The sequence below is a fragment of the Gadus morhua genome, chromosome 15 (genome assembly GCF_902167405.1).
Source record: "Gadus morhua chromosome 15, gadMor3.0, whole genome shotgun sequence".
In the NCBI taxonomy this organism is placed as follows: Eukaryota; Metazoa; Chordata; class Actinopteri; order Gadiformes; family Gadidae; genus Gadus; species Gadus morhua.
In genome coordinates this window covers 12,462,974-12,484,306 of record NC_044062.1, presented here as the reverse complement: position 1 = coordinate 12,484,306, position 21,333 = coordinate 12,462,974, and the positions used below count along the sequence as shown (strand labels likewise).

The 21,333-nt window shown below is 45.4% G+C and overlaps 2 protein-coding genes across 2 annotated transcripts in view; one reads left to right on the top strand and one right to left on the bottom strand.

Annotated features, from left to right (window-relative positions):
• Positions 1-205: 205 nt before the first annotated feature.
• On the top strand, positions 206-12,486 carry bfsp1 (beaded filament structural protein 1). The gene is made up of 8 exons (XM_030379920.1): positions 206-786; positions 2,044-2,104; positions 2,846-2,941; positions 5,755-5,847; positions 7,279-7,392; positions 8,432-8,652; positions 10,379-10,470; positions 11,124-12,486. Exons 1-8 carry the CDS (start codon positions 410-412, stop codon positions 12,089-12,091), a joined length of 2,022 nt encoding a protein of 673 aa, XP_030235780.1. The 5' UTR covers positions 206-409; the 3' UTR covers positions 12,092-12,486.
• An 829-nt stretch (positions 12,487-13,315) lies between these two features.
• pcsk2 (proprotein convertase subtilisin/kexin type 2) overlaps positions 13,316-21,333 on the bottom strand; it is a 32,582-nt gene continuing 24,564 nt past the window's right edge. The window contains exon 12 of the mRNA XM_030379681.1: positions 13,316-14,561. Within this exon, the coding sequence (XP_030235541.1) occupies positions 14,072-14,561 (490 nt within the window). The 3' untranslated portion in view covers positions 13,316-14,071. The remainder of the gene's footprint in view (positions 14,562-21,333) is intronic.

The following is a 21,333-nucleotide window of genomic DNA, read 5'->3' as shown; positions in this document are numbered from 1 at the left end:
TCTAAATCAAAACGGATCTAGAAAAACATCCATTGAACAAAATAAAGACCTTCACAGTTGACATCTCACTCAACAGCAGTGCTCTTTTGTCCTCCCAGTTTGTTTGTTATCGTTTCTGTCGTTCTGCTTTGTCATCAGTGAAAAAAGGCTTTTGTGAAGCCATTCACAATGGTACCCAAACTGGAAAGACCCAGGCACGCATCGCTTACCCTGTCACCCCGCGCACGGAGGTGGGTGTTTTGGGGGGCTATTTCGCGGGCATCCAGGGCTGGGGGCGTTTAGTCTAGCATGAGACAGCTCAGGGCGAGCACCCGATTTGTCACACACTAACGGTGCTAAAAGGGCATCAAGCACTCCGGGGATACCACCTAACCAAGGCAGCCAGCGAAGGGGGAAGAGAACCACCAACATGTTCAAGACCAGTTACCTGCGCGAAGTGCGCAAGGACAAGTACGAGCGCTCCGATGTCTTCGAGGAGGAGGAACCAGCGGGCGACGAGTCCTCCGCCGGGGCCTCGGCCATCCAGGGCTGGGAGAGCCTCCAGGAACTCAACGGCCGTTTCGCCCGGTACATCAACCGGGCTCGCGTGTTGGAGCAGCGCAACGCCGTGTTCCGCAAGCAGCTGGAGACCCTGCAGCGCATGGAGGAGGTGAGCGGGCTCGAGGAGGCCTTCACGGAGCAGATCGACGTCAACCGCCAGCGCATCCGCGAGCTGTCCTCCGAGCACGCCAAGCTGGAGCGCGAGCTGAAGGATGCGTGCCGCATGCTGGATGAGTACACGAGCAAGTAAGTGGGTGAGAAAGGGTACAACTTCAAGACTTGTAACTCTTAAACCACTTGTTGAGAGACTAGGATAGACATCTCAGTGATGAATACCATTGCACAATGTCATCAATGTTTTTTTTTTTTTTTACATTTTATTAACTACAGCAAAACAACCCTTTTATCAGGATTTCTTTCTGCAATTAAAATGTATTTCTTATAGGCTTCTGATGTAATAAATGATGTATAAAACAATGTTAAGGACAACCCAGTCTGCTCATACGTTTTAGAGCAATGGGAATAATAGACTATATAACACTCTATTGGTTCTCTATTATTCATACTGACGGCGACAAATGGTTATTATAACAAATTACAGACACAACTTTGAAACCTCTCACTATTGACCCCACACTCTGGCAGGCCTATTACTATCCTTCATCGAGATGAACGGCGTCTTCAAAAATGAGGTGCAAGGTACTCAGGGAAACAGTAGGCAGGCTAGACGTAGCTGTTTGTGTAGCTTCAGAAGTAACACAAATCAACTGGTCCAATAATGAGGATTGTAAAAGGATATCGACTGACTAAGGCCATGTTCAGGTCAAGCCGAAGAGATAGATTACTACATTTCTTGTGATTAAGTCTGTGTTGATTGAGAAGGTATCGGACCCCTAGCCCAAGGACGACAATTAAAGCTTGAGTAGGCAATTCTGAGAAACCGTGCGGAGTAAACTAGATCTTTAAAGTCTCCAACTGAATAAAACCGATCCCCCACTTCAGGGCATCCCTCAAAAGCCACTCCTGAAAAAAAACATGACTAGCTTTGTAGCTTTAGCATAGGTCTACCCAGCCTTGTGGGAGGCCCTGGTCCTGCACAATGAGTGCACAGGCAGAGTGCGCACATGGGTAGCTGGGTAGGTAGGTAGAAAAATAGGCCATCCAATCGTTTGGACCGTCTTATTACAGGCCTGAGACAGCCAAATACGCCCACATTTATAAACCTTTTGTCAGAGGATTAGACTTGTTGATTGCTGTCGGGATATAAAGATGATTTCAACAAATAATGCTTCTATATTCTTGTCTAGACCTCTTACGCCATCGGGAAAGCTTGAGCACATTGACACAAACACATGCCCATGCCCATGCACGTACAAGCACACATATATAAATCACACAACTGTCAAACATTCATAGCATACCGCTATTAAAATTCACAATGCGATGCGATTGTATTCGTGCTTGTTTTGAGCAAACATGTGATTCTGATTTTCTGTACTCTAGATACAGGAATGAATGCGAGTATCAAGAACAGCTCAGGAGCACTCTGGAACAGCTTAATAGGGTAAGGTTGTGTTTATTAAACTAGGCTTGGAATCAATGCATCTGATAAAATAACTAGATCTGATATGAGCAGTCACATCAGCCGTAACGATTCCAATTAAAAATAAAGAAAGTAGTTCAATACAGTCAGACAAATTCCCCACCTCTTATATACTCATCTTCTCGCCTCATAACTTGTATCTTTCATCTCCTCTCAACCCCTCCTTTCTCCTATCCTTTCCCATTCCTCCCCCCCTTTCCTCCTTTCCTTTTGAGCGTCCTATCTCCTCTCCTCTCCTCTAATTAACTCTCTTACTCATCGTATCCTCCCCTCTCCACCCCTATCCCTGATCTTCCCTCTCCTCTTTTATCCTCTCAAAATCCTTGCATCCTCTCCTCCACCTCTCCTTCCCCTCCTCCTCCCATCTCCTCTCCCTTACTTAACTCTACTCCTTAATTTCCCCTGCCCCTCTCCTCCTCTCTTCTACTGCCCTATCCTCTCCCTTCTTCTCTCCTCCTCCTCCCACCCTCCCCTCTCCTCCTCCTCCCACCCTCCCTTCTCCTCCTCCTCCCACCTTCCCCTCCTCTCCTCCTCCTCCCACCCTCTCCTCTTCCTCCTCCCCTCTCCTCTTCCTCCTCCCCTCCCCTCTCCTCCTCCTCCTCCCCTCTCCTCTCCTCTCCTCCTCCTCCCCTCTCCTCTCCTCCTCCTCCCACCCTCCCCTCTCCTCTTCCTCCTCCCCTCTCCTCTTCCTCCTCCTGCTAGGAGGCGGATCAGGCTCTGCTGGGTAACCTGGAACATCAGATCCAGAATCAGTTCCTTCAGGATGACATTCTGTCCACCAGAGACAGGCACAAGAAGGTCAGTGGAACATCATACAGATATTCAAGTTAGCATTTTGCAATGAATATCAGTCTGGCCTTGGCTTGGCGGCAATCGATTTCCGGTTATGGGCGCAACCTTATGTTGTTCAAAACTCCAGCCAGCCAGATTAAACGCTTCCTTCTCGCCCTCTTCTTCAAATCCGGTAGTTGGAAGTAAAGCAAAAATATATTCTGCTCTGAGAAAAGCCTTCCATACAAAGTTATGTAACCTTTTAACATCGTTATCAGGCCCTTTTCAGATAAAACGGCTTTGAATGCTTTGTCAATATCTAACCTTTCCTCGAGCACCGCCATTGTTTTGGAAATTGGGCAGACGGCTGTGCTCCTTGATTGTCATGAACTTCAACTCCCCCCCCAGAGTGCTGATTAGACTTGTAATATAAAAGAAGGATGAAAGGGAAACAGAACGTTTACTGAAGAGATAAGGATGGTCTTACAAGCTAAGGCAAACGTGAGAGATTTATTTAGTTATCATTTTTCTGTCCCTGATCTTGCATCAGGGCGACAGTTAAATGATGTGTTAAAACCGAGTTAAAACCAAGTTGCATACAAGGGGATATTGGCCAATTGATTTGAAGCCCAATGAGGTCAAATTGGAGAAGCTCTGACAAATGGAGAAACAAGGAAACCGAGTCCCGGCAACTTTAATAACATATTTTCACAGGGTTGTGCAGGTTTTACAACGGCATTGCTCACACTCGCTGTAGCAAGAAATTATCCATGTCATGTAATGGTTTTGGTGTCATGCTAAAGGAGGAACCTTGATAAAGATACCATGAGTTGTGGTAGGGTTCAGATGTTGTTCTTCTCTCTCAGGATCAGAACAGAACAGAATACAGAACAGGGTGCTCTTGGGATTTACTGGTAGTAGAGAAGCAGAGCACCCTGTTCTCTACTCTGTTCTGTGCAATACGTGGGGAAGAGGGGTAGATGAAGGGGGTTTCAGTGAACAGACGTCTCGCCTTTACACATCAAAAGGAAAGAAAAAGACAGTTGAAGTGTGTTCAATGACCAACACCATAATAACCTCCACAGCAATAATAAAAACCACTGCAGCCTGTGTGGTCCTGGGGACGTTGTCCTCAGCGAGGTTAATTAAAGCAGCATGAGGGGATAGATGGATTCACATGGTAATGTATGTTTTCCTGCCAGTCATGCACAGTGACTGCCAAGTTAAATGAAAGGGCAATGCGGGGCGAAAATTTGTGTGCACTACCAAGAGACCTGGAAATGTGGGAACAGTGGGAGTTGTATAAGTAAAATGTGATGAACAACATAGTTATGGTTTATATATTGCAAGGGGGTTCGCAAAAGGCCTGCATATCACAAATAGAGACTAGGGATTATTGCAATTATTCAAAGGCTTTTCACGTCATAAAGAATCCTTTGATTTTCCTTTGGACTAAATTCAATTTTTGGGCAAATGGACCTGAAATGTCTGAAATGCATATTATGGAAATAGGCGGCTAGGGGCCACAATAGTTATTTGATATTTTAAGGCAATATCCCGTCCTCTCACATAGATATTTCTAGGGGGCTGATAGCCCTGAATGTTAATGGTACATGCTAATGGTAACTATATTGAAAATCCTTAAACCTTTGCACTTCCCTATATTCTGCTAGTCTCGTTTCTGTGCTGTTCTTTCTGTTCTCTGCTATGAGCTTCACAACCGAGAACAGACGAAGACCAAACCATATCAAACTGCTGTATCTAAATATGTCGGTTGGGTCCTTTTGTGAACATTCTGGTGAAATTTGTATTTATCTAGTTAATACAAAATCTGTTATCTCCGTGATCCATTTTCTCTCATATGGCGAGATAACGGTTAGCTAATATTTTATATATAATTACCTGAGTTCTGCAAGCAATGTTCCACTTTTGTTATGCCCAGGCTTTATTCTTTCTAACTACTTCGACCTAACTATTTCCAAAACTTATAGCAACTTTTAAAATGTTGATATTAGCTTTCTAAAATATTCTACCTTCTAAAATAGTGTGGCAACCGTGGGCGTGGACGCCGGTTCTGAGTGCCACAAAGGATCCTGGGAGGGTTCGGATTAGTCACCTTCTAGTGTCTTTCTTGGTCCTTTGCGTTTGCGACATTAGACGGGCTGCAGTAATTAGTGTACACCTTGGTGAAGGTGGAGTTGGGGGAAATTGGGGCACCGCCACCGAGATGCTTAGGGTGGTGGGATAATCCCTGTGTTGGTTATGTGTTCTGTGTGTTAAAATAAAAAGCTATCGTAGTCGACCGGTGTTTGGGGCGCGAGAGTGCCAATCGTTTAAAATTATGAATCGATATTTTTTATATATATATCGGTCGTTTGTGAGTGGGGACCCTTGTTTATTTGGCTAAGTGTTTCCAACACATTCAGTTTACTTCCGGTAGAAGCTGAATGCTAACATGCTGTAAACAATGTTTTTCATGTCACGGTACAAGCCTTATCAATTTGCTGCCAGTATATTGCTTTAATATTACAGCGGTATCCTGTATGTTGAGATTACAGCCAGCAAGCTGTATTTATATACTATACAGTAATACTACTGTAAATAAACAGTACCTTACTGCCAAAACTGCTGCCAGTACTTAACTGTAATTTTACGGTGAAAAGTTGTGCAGTCGACAGTCAACCTGTAGACATGTCCATGAGCATTTTTCCCCAGCCTAATCCCCTGCTGCTCCATAACAACATGAATCTGAAATCCCTGTAAGTCACCATGGGGATAAGAGCCTCTGTTAAACGACTAAACAGTCAACAGCGTGTTGGTTAAATGTCCTCGTCCTTTAGAACCTGGCGGAGATCCAGACGTACGTGAACATACTGCACCAGATCAACCAGACCGCCCCCCTGCTGCAGAACATGTCAATGGGCATCTCCGAGGTGGGTCATACCGGTTGTCAATGTCAGTGTGTGCTGCTAGGTTTGTGTGGATGTGGAACTGTATGTCTGTTTATGTGCACGTTAACATTTGACTTTGTTTGTGTGTTTTGAAAATTGCGTGTGCACTAAAAAAAAACATACACAGACACACACACTGCCACAGGGTGTGTTTGTGTGTGTGTGTGTGTGTGTGTGTGTGTGTGTGTGTGTGTGTGTGTGTGTGTGTGTGTGTGTGTGTGTGTGTGTGTGTGTGTGTGTGTGTGTGTGTCTGAGACTTTGTTTGTGCTTCTGTGTGTTTACAGTGTGACCTGTATGTCCTTGCATATGGGTGACTTTATGTGTGTGTGTGTACGTGTATTTATGCATGTGTGTGTGTTTGTGTGTGCTTGGCGTGTGTCAGCGTGAGTGATTGAGTGTTAGTGTTAAGTGATCGACACTGACCCCACAGCTAGAGAGCGACAGAGAGGGACACGATGACTCAGAGCCTGGCACACCACGTAATGAGGCGACTCGCTGCCATAAGCCGTGTCTGCCTACTCCTGTCAATTTGCACTACACACGAGGGTCATCGTGTCCAGTTGTCGTTGAATTCAGCTTTTGAGGGTATCATTTACCACTCAGTCCATCATTAGCTGTGCTCATACGCTCCTGTCAGTCCGCACAACTGTGCATGCTATTTGTGTTGTGTTGCGTTTCTGTGTCACCCACGCACCCTTAAGTACCTGGCCACTAGCCATTTACCAGGCGCTTGTCCAGAAGCAAACACTATGCATAATGCTTTCGTTCCCATGTCATGCCATGTAACGCCTGCTATGCATTGGGGAACTGTCGTAATTAGGGGCAGGTGGAGCGTCACAGCCAAAGGGCGTCCCTATTGACTTAGTCTACTTGTAGGGAAAATACTCAAACCTAGTGACATGGATTTATTTCTCAACTTGAAAATGGGAATGCTGGTGTATTGGGAACGTGTTTTTTTTCTACATTAAATATGTTTGATTTGTTCATCGCATATACGGGGCTAAATAGTGTATCCATTCCTTGTCTTAAGTATTTAGTTGTCCGGAATGGCTTGGCATTGTTCATTCAAATGATTGAAAAACACTGAAGACTGTTACTTTGCCACCCAATCCACCTGTTGTTCTGTGTGTATGTGTATGTATGTGTGCATGTGTGCATCCGTGCGTGTGTGTTTGTGCATCCGTGGGTGCGTGTGCGTGTCTGTTCGTGTGCATGCGTGCGTGCGTGTGTGTGTGTGTGTATGTGTGTGTGTATGTGCCTGTATGCGTGTGTATGTGTATATGTATGTGTATGTGTCAACGTGCAATTGTATCCGTGCGTGCGTGCGTGTGTGAGCTTGTGTGTGTCTATGCGTGCGTGCGTGCGTTCATGCTCGTGTTCATGAATGTGTGTGTTTGCCCTGGTGGTGTAAAGGACCAGGAGAGGCTGCTGACCCAGAGGAGGGTCCCGGAGCTTCAGAGCCAGCTGGAGGAGTACAAGAGCGCCATCTGCCAGCTGCAGATGCAGAAGCAACGCCTACAGACAGAGGTGGGTCCCATGACGTGAGCACACGTGCGTCACCATGACAACAGCCACTGCCACGCGACGCAGCCCACACATACGTGGAAATAGACAACACAAGCATCCGCACACGAAGTGCAAAGCGATGGCAATCCTCAAGATCAACAAATAAATATCTGTACACATGATCTTCTAGCTCTATAGGAACCAGAGATGGCCAATTGATTCAAATTTGATAAACCGGGGTGAGGTAGCTTGACATTCAGGGATTGCACACAAAATAATGAAATCTTTGTATTTGATGATATTGATTTATGGTAGTCGCTTTTTCCAGGTATTTTCCAAAGACAAAGTTCTGCTGTCTGCTCAAATGTCAGCTCTTAGCTCTGCTCATGTTTTGTGCCATGTATTTTCTAACCGTCTGGATCGAATTAGTGTAATATAATTGTTTTATGGAAATAAATGGTCACCCTTGGTTTATTCAATTAATATGAACATGTTTTAAGGCGCTGTTTGACATTCAATATGAATGGCCACTAAAATGTAGACCCACTAACAGGACAGGCGGTCATTTCTCCTTCCTTTTGTTTTAAAAGTTAAGTTGACAGTTAATGTGGGTAGGATAGTCAAGTGGATAGGGCTTTTGACTTGTAGCTGAAAGTTTCCGGAGTCTACCTTTAGATAGTCTCGGGCAATATACCGTAACCCTATACTTGCTCACTGATGGCATATATCTTAAAAACATAATAATCCCAAACCTGTTGAATCTGCAAAATTATTAAATGATAAATGTCAATAATACATAGTTAGGTTGACAGGTAAGTTATTAGTTGTCAGCTAATTTGACAGTTAGGTTGACAGTTGAGTTGACAGTTGACAGCTATTTCGACAACGTAGTCACGTTGACTGGAAAGTCGACAGTTCAGCTCCCGTTGCACTGCTGGGAAGAGGCTCATGTCACTCGCTGAGCGCGTGATCCCATCATTTCACTTTTAAAAACACAATTGCTTCATAATTTCTCCCCCCCCCCCCCCCTTCTCGCACTCTACCACTCCCTGTGCCCTAGACGGGGTCGCTGGATCAGGCCATCAAGAGCACACAGGACGGCTACGACGACGAGATCCAGGCCTACAACGACCAGATCGAGGCGCTGCGCAAGACCATCGAGGAGGCGGAGCGTTCCCTGGAGCGCTACACCAGCGAATGTCGCCACCTGGCCATGTACCAGACGTCCCTGGAGAACGAGCTGGAACGCTACAAGAGGATCATCGAGAACGAGGACAACCGGTAAGGAGCGCCGAACTCGGCTTCGTTGCTCGGACCCCTAATAATAATAATGCATTCGACTTTTATAGTGCTCTTCTAAATACTCAAAGTCGCTGAACAGAGTGAAGACAGAATACAATAATTGAATAATAACGTATAGACTTGTAAGTAGTAATAACATAAGTAGAAAGATAAAAAGATAAAATAGGATAAAAATAGGTAGCTAAAAAACTGAAATAGACTAGGAAGGGGAGGGGAGAGAAGGGAAGGAGGTCATGTGTTGAAAGCGATCTTGAGAAGGTGGGTTTTTAGGGCCTCTTTAAAGGATGGGAGTGTGCTAGCCTGTCGGATGTGCTTGGGGAGGGAGTTCCAGAGGGATGGTGTGGCAACTGAAAAGGCCCAAGAACAAACACCAGACATTTGCTGTTTAATAATTCAGATCTGTAATATTTTGTTTGTGGATCATTATAACATGAATAGTTTAGTTATCTTGGCTACTTAATTCTTGGCTACTTATGGGTAAATCGTAACAGAACTTCGTTAGAACAGAGTAAGACATCAGCCCCATAAGTTCCTCCTGGGCTCCTTTAAACATGTATGAACACACGGTGCTGCAGTCCGTCACCGTCGACAACGCAGATGTTAACAACTTCAAAGACGTCAAAGTACAGGCTGTGCTCAGGCACATGTCCTCCCTAAAATCAAACAAATATATTGTTTGGTCGGTGCGAAACAAACATTTCGATCCACTTCTTGTGAAGCTTCATCAGTTTTAGCCGATACATCCTTGATTGTTTACAACCAATGTTTGTGCACGGCACTCCAAACATGGCCGCACACAATTTAAAACGACAATACAATAAATGGATTTAGGTGTTTGTTTCCCAGCATACCAACAAAGGAACAGTGAGTTTTTCACGAGGACACATGCAGTACAGAGGATTCTTTAAAAAAAAAAAGACGATTCATCATTTCAAAGTGGTTGAAAAAGCCAGTGTGGATCTGTCCCCAGCCATCTGTGGTGGTGACAGAGAGTGACTACATAGCAACGTGTGTTCATCCATGTTCAGACGAACCGCAGGGGTTCCTGGTTCATGGTTGTCTAGGGTGAAACCATCACAGGGATTCAACAACTTGACAGGCAACAGGCCTGTCGTTTGTTAGAACAAAACGCACAGTAATCAGGTCAGAATGAAAGAAATAACTGAGAAACATGCACAAACACAGGTAAACATAATCAGAAATCAAAGTAATCAAGGTGACCCACATTTGAAAATCGAGACACAGGGGGAATAAGCATGGGGATTAGGCCAAGATAGTGGTGAATAAATGTAACATGATGTTATTGTTAAGTGTGGGATACTGCTCCCCTTTAGGAGGTGTCAGTGATACACTGACACAACAATGAGCATCCTAATCTATAGACCATATCCGGAAAACGCATATCCAGAAAAATCGACACATAGTTGAAGACTTCAATCAACCCCACTCCGTTTACTAGTTCACAGGTGTATTTCCTTATGTCCGCCAACAGATGGCAGTGCTGTGCCACAGTCACTTCCACATCAAGCTATTCCTCATATTCAGTTCATGCTTTCAAATTTCTGTGTATACATTCTTCCTCTTTTATTTTTATTTTCTATAAATAAATAATATTACAGGTCTATTTGAAATGTATGTACCCAGGGATCCCCTTCCCCTGGCTATAACCTTTGTTGTCTGGTTGAACCTGTTCTGATCTCTGCAGGTTGAACTCAGCGATAATTGGCACACCCATTACCCTGTTCACCACTAATTGTTGCAACCCGCACGCACCTACCGCGCCCAGCCGAGGGAGAGGTGAGTTTACCAACACGGCGGGGGTCACGTGCTGAGCTCATCATCTCTATTCATTAAACATTCAAATCACCGGCTATTGTGTCGTCGGCCCACTCGGCTTCATCAAGTTCTTAGAAATTCAGCCTCCACTCAAGGCAAAGTGTTCAGTGTCTCAGCGGATAGTGTAGGAAATGTATGAAATGTAGTCTGACATGTGCAAAAATCTTAATGCAATATCTATACCCAAGACACAAACATACTTGCATACTACACACAGGATTGATGAGAGATGAAGTCACTCATTCTATAAAACATGAGGTTTTTTATTCAAAACATAAGTATACGATTTCCCTTATACTGGTAATATAATTCGTAAGAGTGCTCTCCTCCTCGCAGATACAAATTCCAATCTTTATATAAATACCAAGCTACTATTGGCCGGTACAGAATCTTAACCAAACACATTTGGAATGCAATCTGCAATTGGATTGTCAATTGTAAGTCTATAATTAATAAGAAATAGTGGAAGTAGTTAACATCACCCATTAATGCCAGCAAAATGTCCCATATTGATACAGCCCATAATTCCACACAACACATTGAATGGTTTCACGCTGAGAGTTGTGCGCTCCCCTCCAGACGTCACCATGTCCTCTGACCTCTATCCCCCCCAGACCTCACCCAGGCCATCCAGGACATCACCACCATCAAGCCCCGCCAGAAGAACCTGGCCAAGAAGGTGCAGAAGAAGAAGGAGCTCGGCCCAAGAGACGTGACCGACTGTTCCCAGGACGACCTTCCCGTTGCCCCCTCCCACGGAGACGCCGCCGGGGGGGAGGATGAGGTGGTGAGGAGGACGGAGCAGAGCACCGGCTCCGTGCCAGGGGCACGGGTGTCCCCCCAGGACGTCCCCGACGGCGCCCAGCTCAGCAAGGCGTTCGACACGCTCTGCAACATCGTGCGCGACCGGATGAGGAAGTACCGCAGGCCTGAGCCCATCGCCGACTTCTACACCAAGGGCCGCTACGTCCTGGTGACGGGGGACGCCAGCTACATGGACCCCTGCTTCTGCACCTCCTCCCCCTCCGGCGGCCACGTCTTTATCACCGCCGGGGACGGGATGTTCATGCCCCCCTACGACCCGCCCTACGGGCCCGGTGGACCCGCCTATCCCCAGCCTCCACCCCCGCCCATGCCCGGCCCCAGCGACCCCACTCTGCCCTCTGGTGGCGGCGATAGGAAGGGCGACAACGGCGGCAAGGGAAAGGACGGAGGAGGTGGAGGTAATGGTGGTGGCGGTAGAGGCAAGGGTAGAAACGGAGACCCAAAGGCCAAGGACCCCGAGCCATCTCCAGCCCCTGGCCCCGGCCCCAGCCCCGGCCCCGGCCCCGCTCCTCGCCCAGCCGGCCCCTACCCTTCCCCGGGGGATACCCTCCCGACCGGGCCAAGGGGCCGCCGTCCCACGCCCGGCAGCCCTCCCACCCGCAGCTACCACCCGGACACCCTGAGCTACGAGAAGGTGGAGGTGCTGGAGACGGTGGAGAGGCTGTCCGGCGACAACAAGGTGAAGGGTTACGAGGAGACGGCCCTGGTGGTGGAGACCACCGTCGAGAAGATCAGCAAGAAGAAACCCAGAACCTGAAGTGGTGCTTCACTCGTGAGACGTGGGAAGATTTGCTTCCGTGAAGAGGACAATGATGATGGAGGATTAGTGTGCCTTTCATTTGCTTGACCTCGCCGCCTTCTGCCTCAAGCGTTTGCTGGTTCCCGAGGGACTTATGCTGCTGCTGTTGTTCTTACAGCCGTCTTCATGATAGAGGAACACTTGGGGGAAGATGAACATGCTGGAGACCCAAGCCACGAAAACCTCTAAAAGTTTGAAAGAAAATTGTATAGAAAGTTACGCCGCCCTTTGCGACTTTCAGCCCTGAAGTTTATGACGTTGAAATGAATGCCATTGCCTGCAATTAAAAGTTTTGCTGTGTGTCAATTAGCTTGGATTGATATCATGCATAATAAAGAAAAGTCATACATAAACTAATTGTCTTTTTTTTGTCTTGAATCTCTAGTTAAGAGCACAACTTGGCCCAATTGAATCATGAAATGCACTTAGGGTACCATCTTCAGTTTCTCGATTCAATCATTTAAGGGTTTGAATCATTGATTCTTCCTGGATTGAATATGGAACAAACAGCGTTCACCTACATTTTACATTGCGTCCTGAGCAAGGCAAAGCAAATAGACTAAATACGATTGTGTGAGGAGAATGCTGTGAGTGAGTGATCATTTTTATCACACCGTTAATTTTATAAAAGACTGATGAAACCTGAAAACCTTTTAACCAACTGTATATTAATGTGCACTACGGTGTTATATAAAACACAAACTGTTAGCCTAAACTTTTAATCATTCATCATGAATAATCTGTTCCATGGATAATTGGACGCAAACTATCTGTTTAAAGAAACGGCTAAATGATGAATTGGCCTTTCGGTGTGTCAGGAACTTTCAGCATCATTGCTAACAATGCGTCCGCAGCCCCCACTCTCAGCTCTTTATCTCTTCATCCATCAACTTTGCATATTTAAAAAATGCAAAAGAGGACTAAACAGTTCCAGCCAGGTGCAACCCCCTTTATATGTGCCTTGATGGGCATTTGTATTGAGAGAAACAGCTGTTCACTGATCGTGTTGATCGTACCTTTATTTGAAAAAGAAAAACGATTTTGAAAAACCAACCAGAGCAATTATCTTTGATGTGTCTTATTTTGTGTGTTTAGGTATGTCTCCTTTATGCGGTGATTTTAATAACTTGCTCTGTTTTATGGCTATGATTCAGTTCAGGGACGGGCAAATCACTCAAATGCTTTAGCAAACATCTGAATATATTTATTATTTAGTATATCGTCAAAGATTATGAAATGGAGGACCACATACCGCAAAATCAATCAAAACATTCCTTTCCTCGTTTATATAGAAACAGTGCATGTCACAAAAATATAAACAGAAAGAAGTATCGCCGCTCGGTTTGCAAGATATTCAACTTTAAGTAGACACCAAGATTAATATACAGTCACAAACTGTACAACAGTGGACTGTAGAGAGGTGCGGGGAGAGGCCAAGAACAAGAAGATGAAACAGTAGAGATCGTATTTGTATGTACAATTCTGTAGACTGTAAAAAAACAGACAAATATGTGGTTTTGTTTTTCTGTTTCTCTCTCTCAATATATAACAGATTCTTTGACGGTTAAACTTTTATTATGTTTTTGGATTACAAGAAACATTCATTTTTAAGTGGGTACTAATTCAAACACAAAACCAAAATGGGCAGCGCCTAGAGTCAGGGACGAGAGAGGTAGACAAAACAAGAAGATCATAAGAACAAGAGAGAGATTGACCAAGAGTTTGACTGAGAGGATAGGAGCTCTAGCAAGAAGGGATAGCTAGCGAATGAGGGAGAGAGAAATAAAGAGGGAGAGAGAGAAAGGGAGAAAGAGAGGGTAGAGAGAAAGAGAGAGAAAGGGAAAGGAGAGAGAGAGAGCTAGAGAAAGAAAGAGAGAGGGAGAAAGAGAGAGAACGGGGGGGGGGGGGCTTCATTTGGCACCCATGCATGACGGTGGCTCAGTTGTTTTTACTCAGCAGGCTCTTGAGGCTGCGCTCCACCGCCTCGTCCAGCTCCTCCTCCAGCTCCTCCTTCTTGGACATGGCCAGTTTGGACTGGTAGTCACGCACTACCTGGTCTATGTACGGGGCACTCTGTGTACCGTGCAGCATGAGCGTCCACTCCTTCAGGACGCCCCGCTGGGCCTCGGGCCCCTGGAAGCCCACCTCCATTACCCAGGTGCCCCGGGGGTCCTCGCCCCAGGTGTGCGTGGTCATGAAGGGCCACTTGTCGAAGCCCACCTTGGCGTCGTCGTCACGCGGTCGGCGGCTCAGCAGGATGGACTTGGTGCCCATCGGCGAGGTCATGTTGATGTTGAGGTCGCCGCGGCGACTGGCGTTTACCGTGACGACGGCCTGCACGTGCTCCAGGTAGCGCACAAAGTTGTCCTTGCCCTGGCAGGCGTCTGTGTCGATGGTCAGCACCAGCCGCCCGCCAGACTGGATCTTACTGGAGAGAGAGAGAGAGAGAGAGAGAGAGAGAGAGAGAGAGAGAGAGAGAGAGAGAGAGAGAGAGAGAGAGAGAGAGAGAGAGAGAGAGAGAGAGAGAGAGAGAGAGAGAGAGAGAGAGAGAGAGAGAGAGAGAGAGAGAGAATTGAATTAGAAACGCGGCTCTACGTGGCTCCATCATCATGTCATTAGGAAAGACATTGATGTTTGTTTTTTTTTGGCTTCCATAGGGAACATTGGTTAATTTCACGGCTGACCAAAGGATATTAGCCGTATGATGTTGTTGTTTCAGGTAAAGGTGATGAAGTAACTACATTTTCATTCATTCACATTAATTACATTTTGATGTTATTTGTCATTCTTCAGACTACGATATAAGGGTGGACTACTTTTTTTTACTACATTCTGTAACCGAGCAGGGTCTTACAATGGTCACCACCACTGGTTACAAAGACACAAGAGTGCAGTCCAGGGGAAACCACTGAATGTGTTACCTCCACTGCTTTCTACTCTTCAACACAGAAGCTGAGCACCGAGTATCTGAGCATCTGAGAAGAGCATCCCTGAGCGCCCTTGTTCTTTCTAAACATTGAGTCAAGGTTCGTTTACATGACCTCAAGTCCCAGACTGAAAGATATTACCGTCTCAAACCGTTTATCTCCTCGCCCACCAAGAAATCTTTCCAAAGACAGTCGAGGAACGATTTATGCGGAAATTTATGTTTAGCGCATTATATCGATACAACAAACGGTCTTTATGTTCATATTCCACTTGGATTTAAACCCTTGCATGTTTTCCAGCAATGATTTTGCATGACTATGGTGGTTTGAATTATAATGATGCGCTTAGAAAACTAAAATAACAAATCCTTCCCGCTCCATTTTGGAGGGCTACCTTTTAATATCTCCTGTGTATGATTTTGTTACGTAAAACCTGTTGAATATAAACTCAAAGCGATGGAAACGTGAATGGCTGATGTTTGAATAATTGTTCCCGGATCAAAGGGGTGTCGGTAGACAAGGCAGACTGGGAGGCCTGGAAGCTAGCGACAGACTAAGAGACCTTTTTAATGGAGAAGTCTGCGCATTATCATTCGAATTAAAACAAATTAAACCCACGTCATGCACACACAGGCAAATTATTTTGGAAATTAATTAATTCAATGCATCTCAGGAGAGAAATGGCTTTTTGTTTTTTTATGACATGAATAATGCATCTGTGGTTAATATGGCACACTGATTATGGTAATGCTCATCTTCGCCAATGTAACCCTGGAGTGGCAAGGGACGCTTTTCGCAGAGGCTTCATCGAAGTAGAAATACAGTTGTCGCTCATAACACTAATTATAGGGCTGCTACTTGTTTGGTCCGAGACACTATTTTGAAAGATAGAGGGTATAAAGTTAAATAAACTTGTAAAATCGGAAGAAAAATAGTTAAATGCAGTTTCTCTTCGCAAATGGCACTGTGGTAACTGATATAGGTCCGCAGGCTTGTGAAGTTCATAAACTTGCCGTAAAAATTATATTTTGCTGCTGGCGTCCATGTTTTCCGAGGCAGACGCAACGGGACGCATGTGGATTGGAAGTCTGGAATCCCGAATCTGAACTTCTGACTTGCGACTTGCGATCAAGTGCAGCATTTTCTTGTCTGCACTATCGGACTACTACCCGTGCCTTGGTAGATAAAGGTAGCAGACCAATAATTAGTGTTATGAGCGACACCTGTGTTGTTCCTGCGATACTGCCAGCCTCAATGAAAAGACTGGTTCTCTAATGTGCATATACAGTAGATTTGCCAACATCCCTTTTATTGAGCTAAATGGGTTTGTCCCAGTTTGTCCTTGAATTGCAAAAATGTGTTATCCTGAATATCAAAGATTGATTTTGCCGTCTAACTACAAGATCTGGCTGATAATGTCCTCGTCCTTTCTTTCTTTCTTTCTTTCTTGTTGATATAAAAACCACAACGATAGCTTTGTAAGCGCTCCAGGCCTGCTCTGTGGCCACCACTACCATGTCACATTAACACAGTGGAAATGAAAGAACCGGGTAAGGCAGAACCAAAGCAAGGGAGGGGGACAAGTGAGACGGAAGAATAATTCACCGACCGCTATGCTAAGCACAGCATGCTAACCGATGGCGGCGTCGTGAGCTGAGTGATTGAAGCGTCAAGAAAAACCGTGCATGATCAGCGGGGGAGTTTTCAAAGTACTGTCAACATCACATAATGTGCCCGGGGGTGGTGTTGTAATAATATAAACGAACAACAACCACAACAACAATAATAATTCAAATAATTATAAGGCTTAACACAATTTCTTCCAGGTTTTGAAACATAAAATCGAATCTTAAGGTACATTCAACACAGTGTGTGTCCGTTCAGGCTGAGTTAAACAGCTCTCGCTGAGGGAATATGCCACACTCTGGTGAGCAGAGGTCTATCCCATGAGCAATACAGTAATACAAATATCAAAGTGTGTGTACATAAGCCCTCAAGTATGTGTTTATTTGCAATTGTCTCAATCATTCTCCATTATGATTATTACAGTTATTATTGCTGTTGTGGTGATGGGGTAGGATCATGTGCATTATTACATTTTCCTAAACAACAAATTTCCCCGGCATGGCAGGTAGCATCGTTTCCATCTGATAACACGAAAGAGCAATTACGGCTGTCGCGGATGAGATGGGAGTGAGGGGGCACGAATGTTGCTGATTAATTTACCAGCCAAGGCCCCAACGGAGTTTCTCGGCTTAATATAGCAGGTAATAAGAAGCTGTTTAGCTCCATGATATACGATGCCAACCAGTATTGCAGATTGCGTGTAAGAACTGAGGCATGCTTGTTGTGAGAGGCTGTGCGACTGCATGCTATGCTCTGCTAGTTTGCAATAAAGTGAATACTTCAATAGATAGACACTTTTGTAATTAGCAACTACATAACAAACTTAATTGCTCAGAGTCAAACTGGGTATCGACTCAAAAATGACAACCCTTTTCTGAACTGAACAATTACATATTTCTTCTTTCTATGGCTGAAAGGACTATACTAGACTCCTATAATTGAGTATAAGAAATAATCTCTGCTATTGTAATTTGCCTGTCTCTGTTATCACACAAATTCACTCTCAATGTATGTGTGTGCACACATGCACACTGTCCCACACACACTGACACACACTGACAGACAGACACACAAACACACACGCCCATCCACCCACACACGCACACACAAACACACACACACACACACACACACACACAGACACACACATGACCACACCCATCCACTCACACACACACACACACACACACACACACACACACACACATACACACACACGCACACTCTCTCTCACACACACACACACACACATACACAGACATACACACACACACACACACACACACACACACACATAAACACACCCATCCACCCACGCACAAAGGCAGACAGACTTGCATCATCCGGCGGACATCCAAACACGAGGCAGGCAGGTCAGATAAAGGATCATGTCTCTATCTCTGCTCTTCAAGTGCTAATTGGCTAGCTCCTGGGCTGCCATGAGCGAAGCGTCTGAGTTCAGATCACTGATTAAAAAGCAGAAGAGAAACTGAATACCAGAGGTCTGTGGCCTCTCCTGTGTGATCCAGCGCAACAAAAACTGTTCACCACAGCACAGCTTGGCATTCATAGTTGCGTAGCCTGGCGGTTGCTAGCATGAGCCAGTGTGGGAGGATACCAGATATGCTAATTACTTGTAGTTTCTATTATTCAATGCCTCACTAGAGTGGAAGGAAGTCTTGCTTTGAGGTTAGGCTGCAGACATGTGGTATCAACCCCCAGATCCTTTCGGTTGGGAGTTGAACACACTATCTTTCTCCAAAACTTATGAAAATAGTGAACAATCCCTGACCCCTCTTATAACTGCAATTATCCATTCCTCTCTAATCTTTGGTACTGTTCCGTCACCCCTCAAATCAGCTGCAATAACCCCTATTCTTAAGAAACCCGGTGCTGACCCCAGCAACTTCAACAATCTCTGCCAAATCTCCACCCTCCCCTTCCTTTCAAAAATTCTGGAAAAACAGTTGCAGCTCAGATTCATGATCAACGCTCTCACAATAGTCTTTACGAACAGTTCCAATCAGGCTTTCGCCCACTTCATAGCACCGAAACAGCTTTTGTTAAGATAACCAATGACCTCCTCATGGATGTGAATGCTGGAGTACTCACCAACCTGATCCTCCTGGACCTGAGTGCAGCTTTTGACAGCATTTCCCACACCATCCTCATTGACCGATCACCCTCCCTTTGAATATCTGATACACCTCTGGACTGGTTTAAATCATATCTGACCGGACGTACTTAGTTTGTCCACCTCAAAACTTTTAGATCCCATTCTTCCCCCCTCTCCTCTGGTGTACCCCAAGGTTCTGTCCTTGGACCCCTCCTGTTCATTATCTATCTCCTCCCTCTTGGCTATTTTTTCCATAAATATAATATTCAGTTCCATTGTTATGCAGATGATACCCAGCTCTACTCTTCCACCATACCCACCACAACCCTCCCTCCCACCTCCCACCTCCCTCTCCGATTGCCTCCAGGAAATCAGATCCTGGTTCTCCCAAAACGTTCTCAAACTCAACTGTGATAAAACTGAAATCCTCCTTATTGGCAATAAATCCACCCTCACTAAAATAATTGACTTCTCCATCTCCATTGAAAATTCATCAGTTTCCCCCTCTCCCCAGGCCAAGAGTCTGGGTGTCATCCTGGATAGCACCCTATCATTTCAGTCCCATATCAATAATGTCACTTGGTCATCTTACTTCCATCTACGTTACATCTCTCGCCTGCGCCCATCTCTCTCCCGCAACAGTGCTGAAATTCTGGTTCACACTATGGTCGCATTGCGTTTGGGCTACTGCAACTCTCTCCTCTTTGGTTTACCTGCTAAGTCCATACATAAATTACAACTGGTACAAAACTCTGCAGCCTGTATCATTACTAAAACCACCTCCATCAGTCACATAACATCTGTCCTGCAGCAACTCCATTGGCTCCCCATCAAATATCGCATCATTTGCAAGATCCTGCTTCTCACTTTCAAGGCCATCAACAATCTTGCCCCTCAGTATCTTACCGCGCTCCACCATATCAAGACAGTAAAGACACCCACCCGTTCTCTCAGATCGTCTTCCTCCATCCAGCTCACCCTTCCACCTGCTCGCTTGGTTACCATGGGGTCAAAAGCATTCAGTCGCTCAGCCCCCCACCTCTGGAACTCTCTGCCTCATTACATCCAACACTCCAGTTCCATTATCACTTTCAAATCTCACCTGAAAACGTATCTATTCAGCCAAGCCTACTCCCTTTAAGTCAGTTGCATTCTTGGGACTAGAATGACCCCACTGTTTTTCTCTTGTACACTGTTTTATTATGTTGTTGTTTTTTGTTTCGGCCGGGACTGGCATTATCTTCCATACAAGCTACATACGCAGACCCTGTGTGAGTATGTAAGCAACCCCCTCTGGCTGGGATCTCTCCTGGTTGTCACTCAGCATTATCAGCGGTGTTGCTAGGGCACACCGTGCTGGGAAACGTGTGGCCGCTCTAATTATAGCCACGGAGGACCTCTGGAGAGTCAAAGTCACGAGAGCACGGAGAACAAAAAGAGGTTGGACTGTGTGGTGAGGACGAGTGGAGGATTGACGGGAAAGAGAGAGAGAGAGAGAGCGAGAGTGAGTGAGGGGGATGGAGGGTGGAGGGTGGGAGATGGAGCCAGCAGGGGTGAAGGGGAATGGAACAGACTGGCACGCGGTAAGGAGGGGTGGGGTCCATGGAGTGGGGGTGGAGCAGGGAGAGGAGGATGCCCCACGGGGGGGATTGCAGACAGATTGCAGGCAGGACACACATGTGGGAGAGGTAGGTAGAAAAACAGGCAGGAAAAGACGGAGAGAGAGAGAGGCTGATGGTCCGAAAGACAGGGAGACAAAGAAAAAGACAGAAATATATGTAGGCACACCGAGAGACAGAGACACAGAAAAATGTGAAGATGGATGTAGAGAAAGAAAGACAGTAACCGATAGATGGATAGAAGCATAAATAGACACATACAGACTGAGAGATAGGCAGGCCGATTCATACACAGATAGGCAGGCAGGTAGAGTTCAGAGAATTCAGGCAGAGAAGCAAACTGATGGACACAGACAGAAAATGATAGACAACTAGACGGGCATCTAGACAGATTACGCATTACACATTACAGCTCTCGACCACTAGGCCAAAGAGAGAGAGAGTCCTCCAGAGTGTGCACCAGATGGCTTGACTGTAATCAAACTACTGCTCAGCCTACAGCTTTGTGGAACACACAACAAGACCAGCACCCGGGGAATACACACAGATACTTAGAAATAAGCACCCTAACTTCATACCGCTTGTTACTGCAGCTCTTGGACAGATGACAGATGAATCTCTCATGCAGAACACTGTGTTACTCTTGATGCGCTGCAAATTGTGTTTTGTATCTTAACAGGAATTTGTGTCTTACTTGACAATTTGTTTTGGATCAAGGAATGCACACCCAAAAGGGTATTGGATTTTTTTTGGATGTGCCCACTATGTGTTATGTTATGTGTAAGACAATATCTTGGATAGCATGTCGTAGGTTTTTAGTTTATTGTTTAGCCTAATAATCAATCTGACTGATAATCTGCCGCTATGATTGGATGGATATATATTATGGCACTCCCCAGTTTGTTTGAATCT

Bases quoted from the DNA above. Each gene is read 5' to 3' on its own strand.
- bfsp1 (XM_030379920.1), top strand. From the start codon at position 410: ATGTTCAAGACCAGTTACCTGCGCGAAGTGCGCAAGGACAAGTACGAG. The intron at 2,105-2,845 runs GTAAGGTTGTGT...TCCTCCTGCTAG, and splicing joins CTCTGGAACAGCTTAATAGG to GAGGCGGATCAGGCTCTGCT. The intron at 10,471-11,123 runs GTGAGTTTACCA...TATCCCCCCCAG, and splicing joins CGCGCCCAGCCGAGGGAGAG to ACCTCACCCAGGCCATCCAG.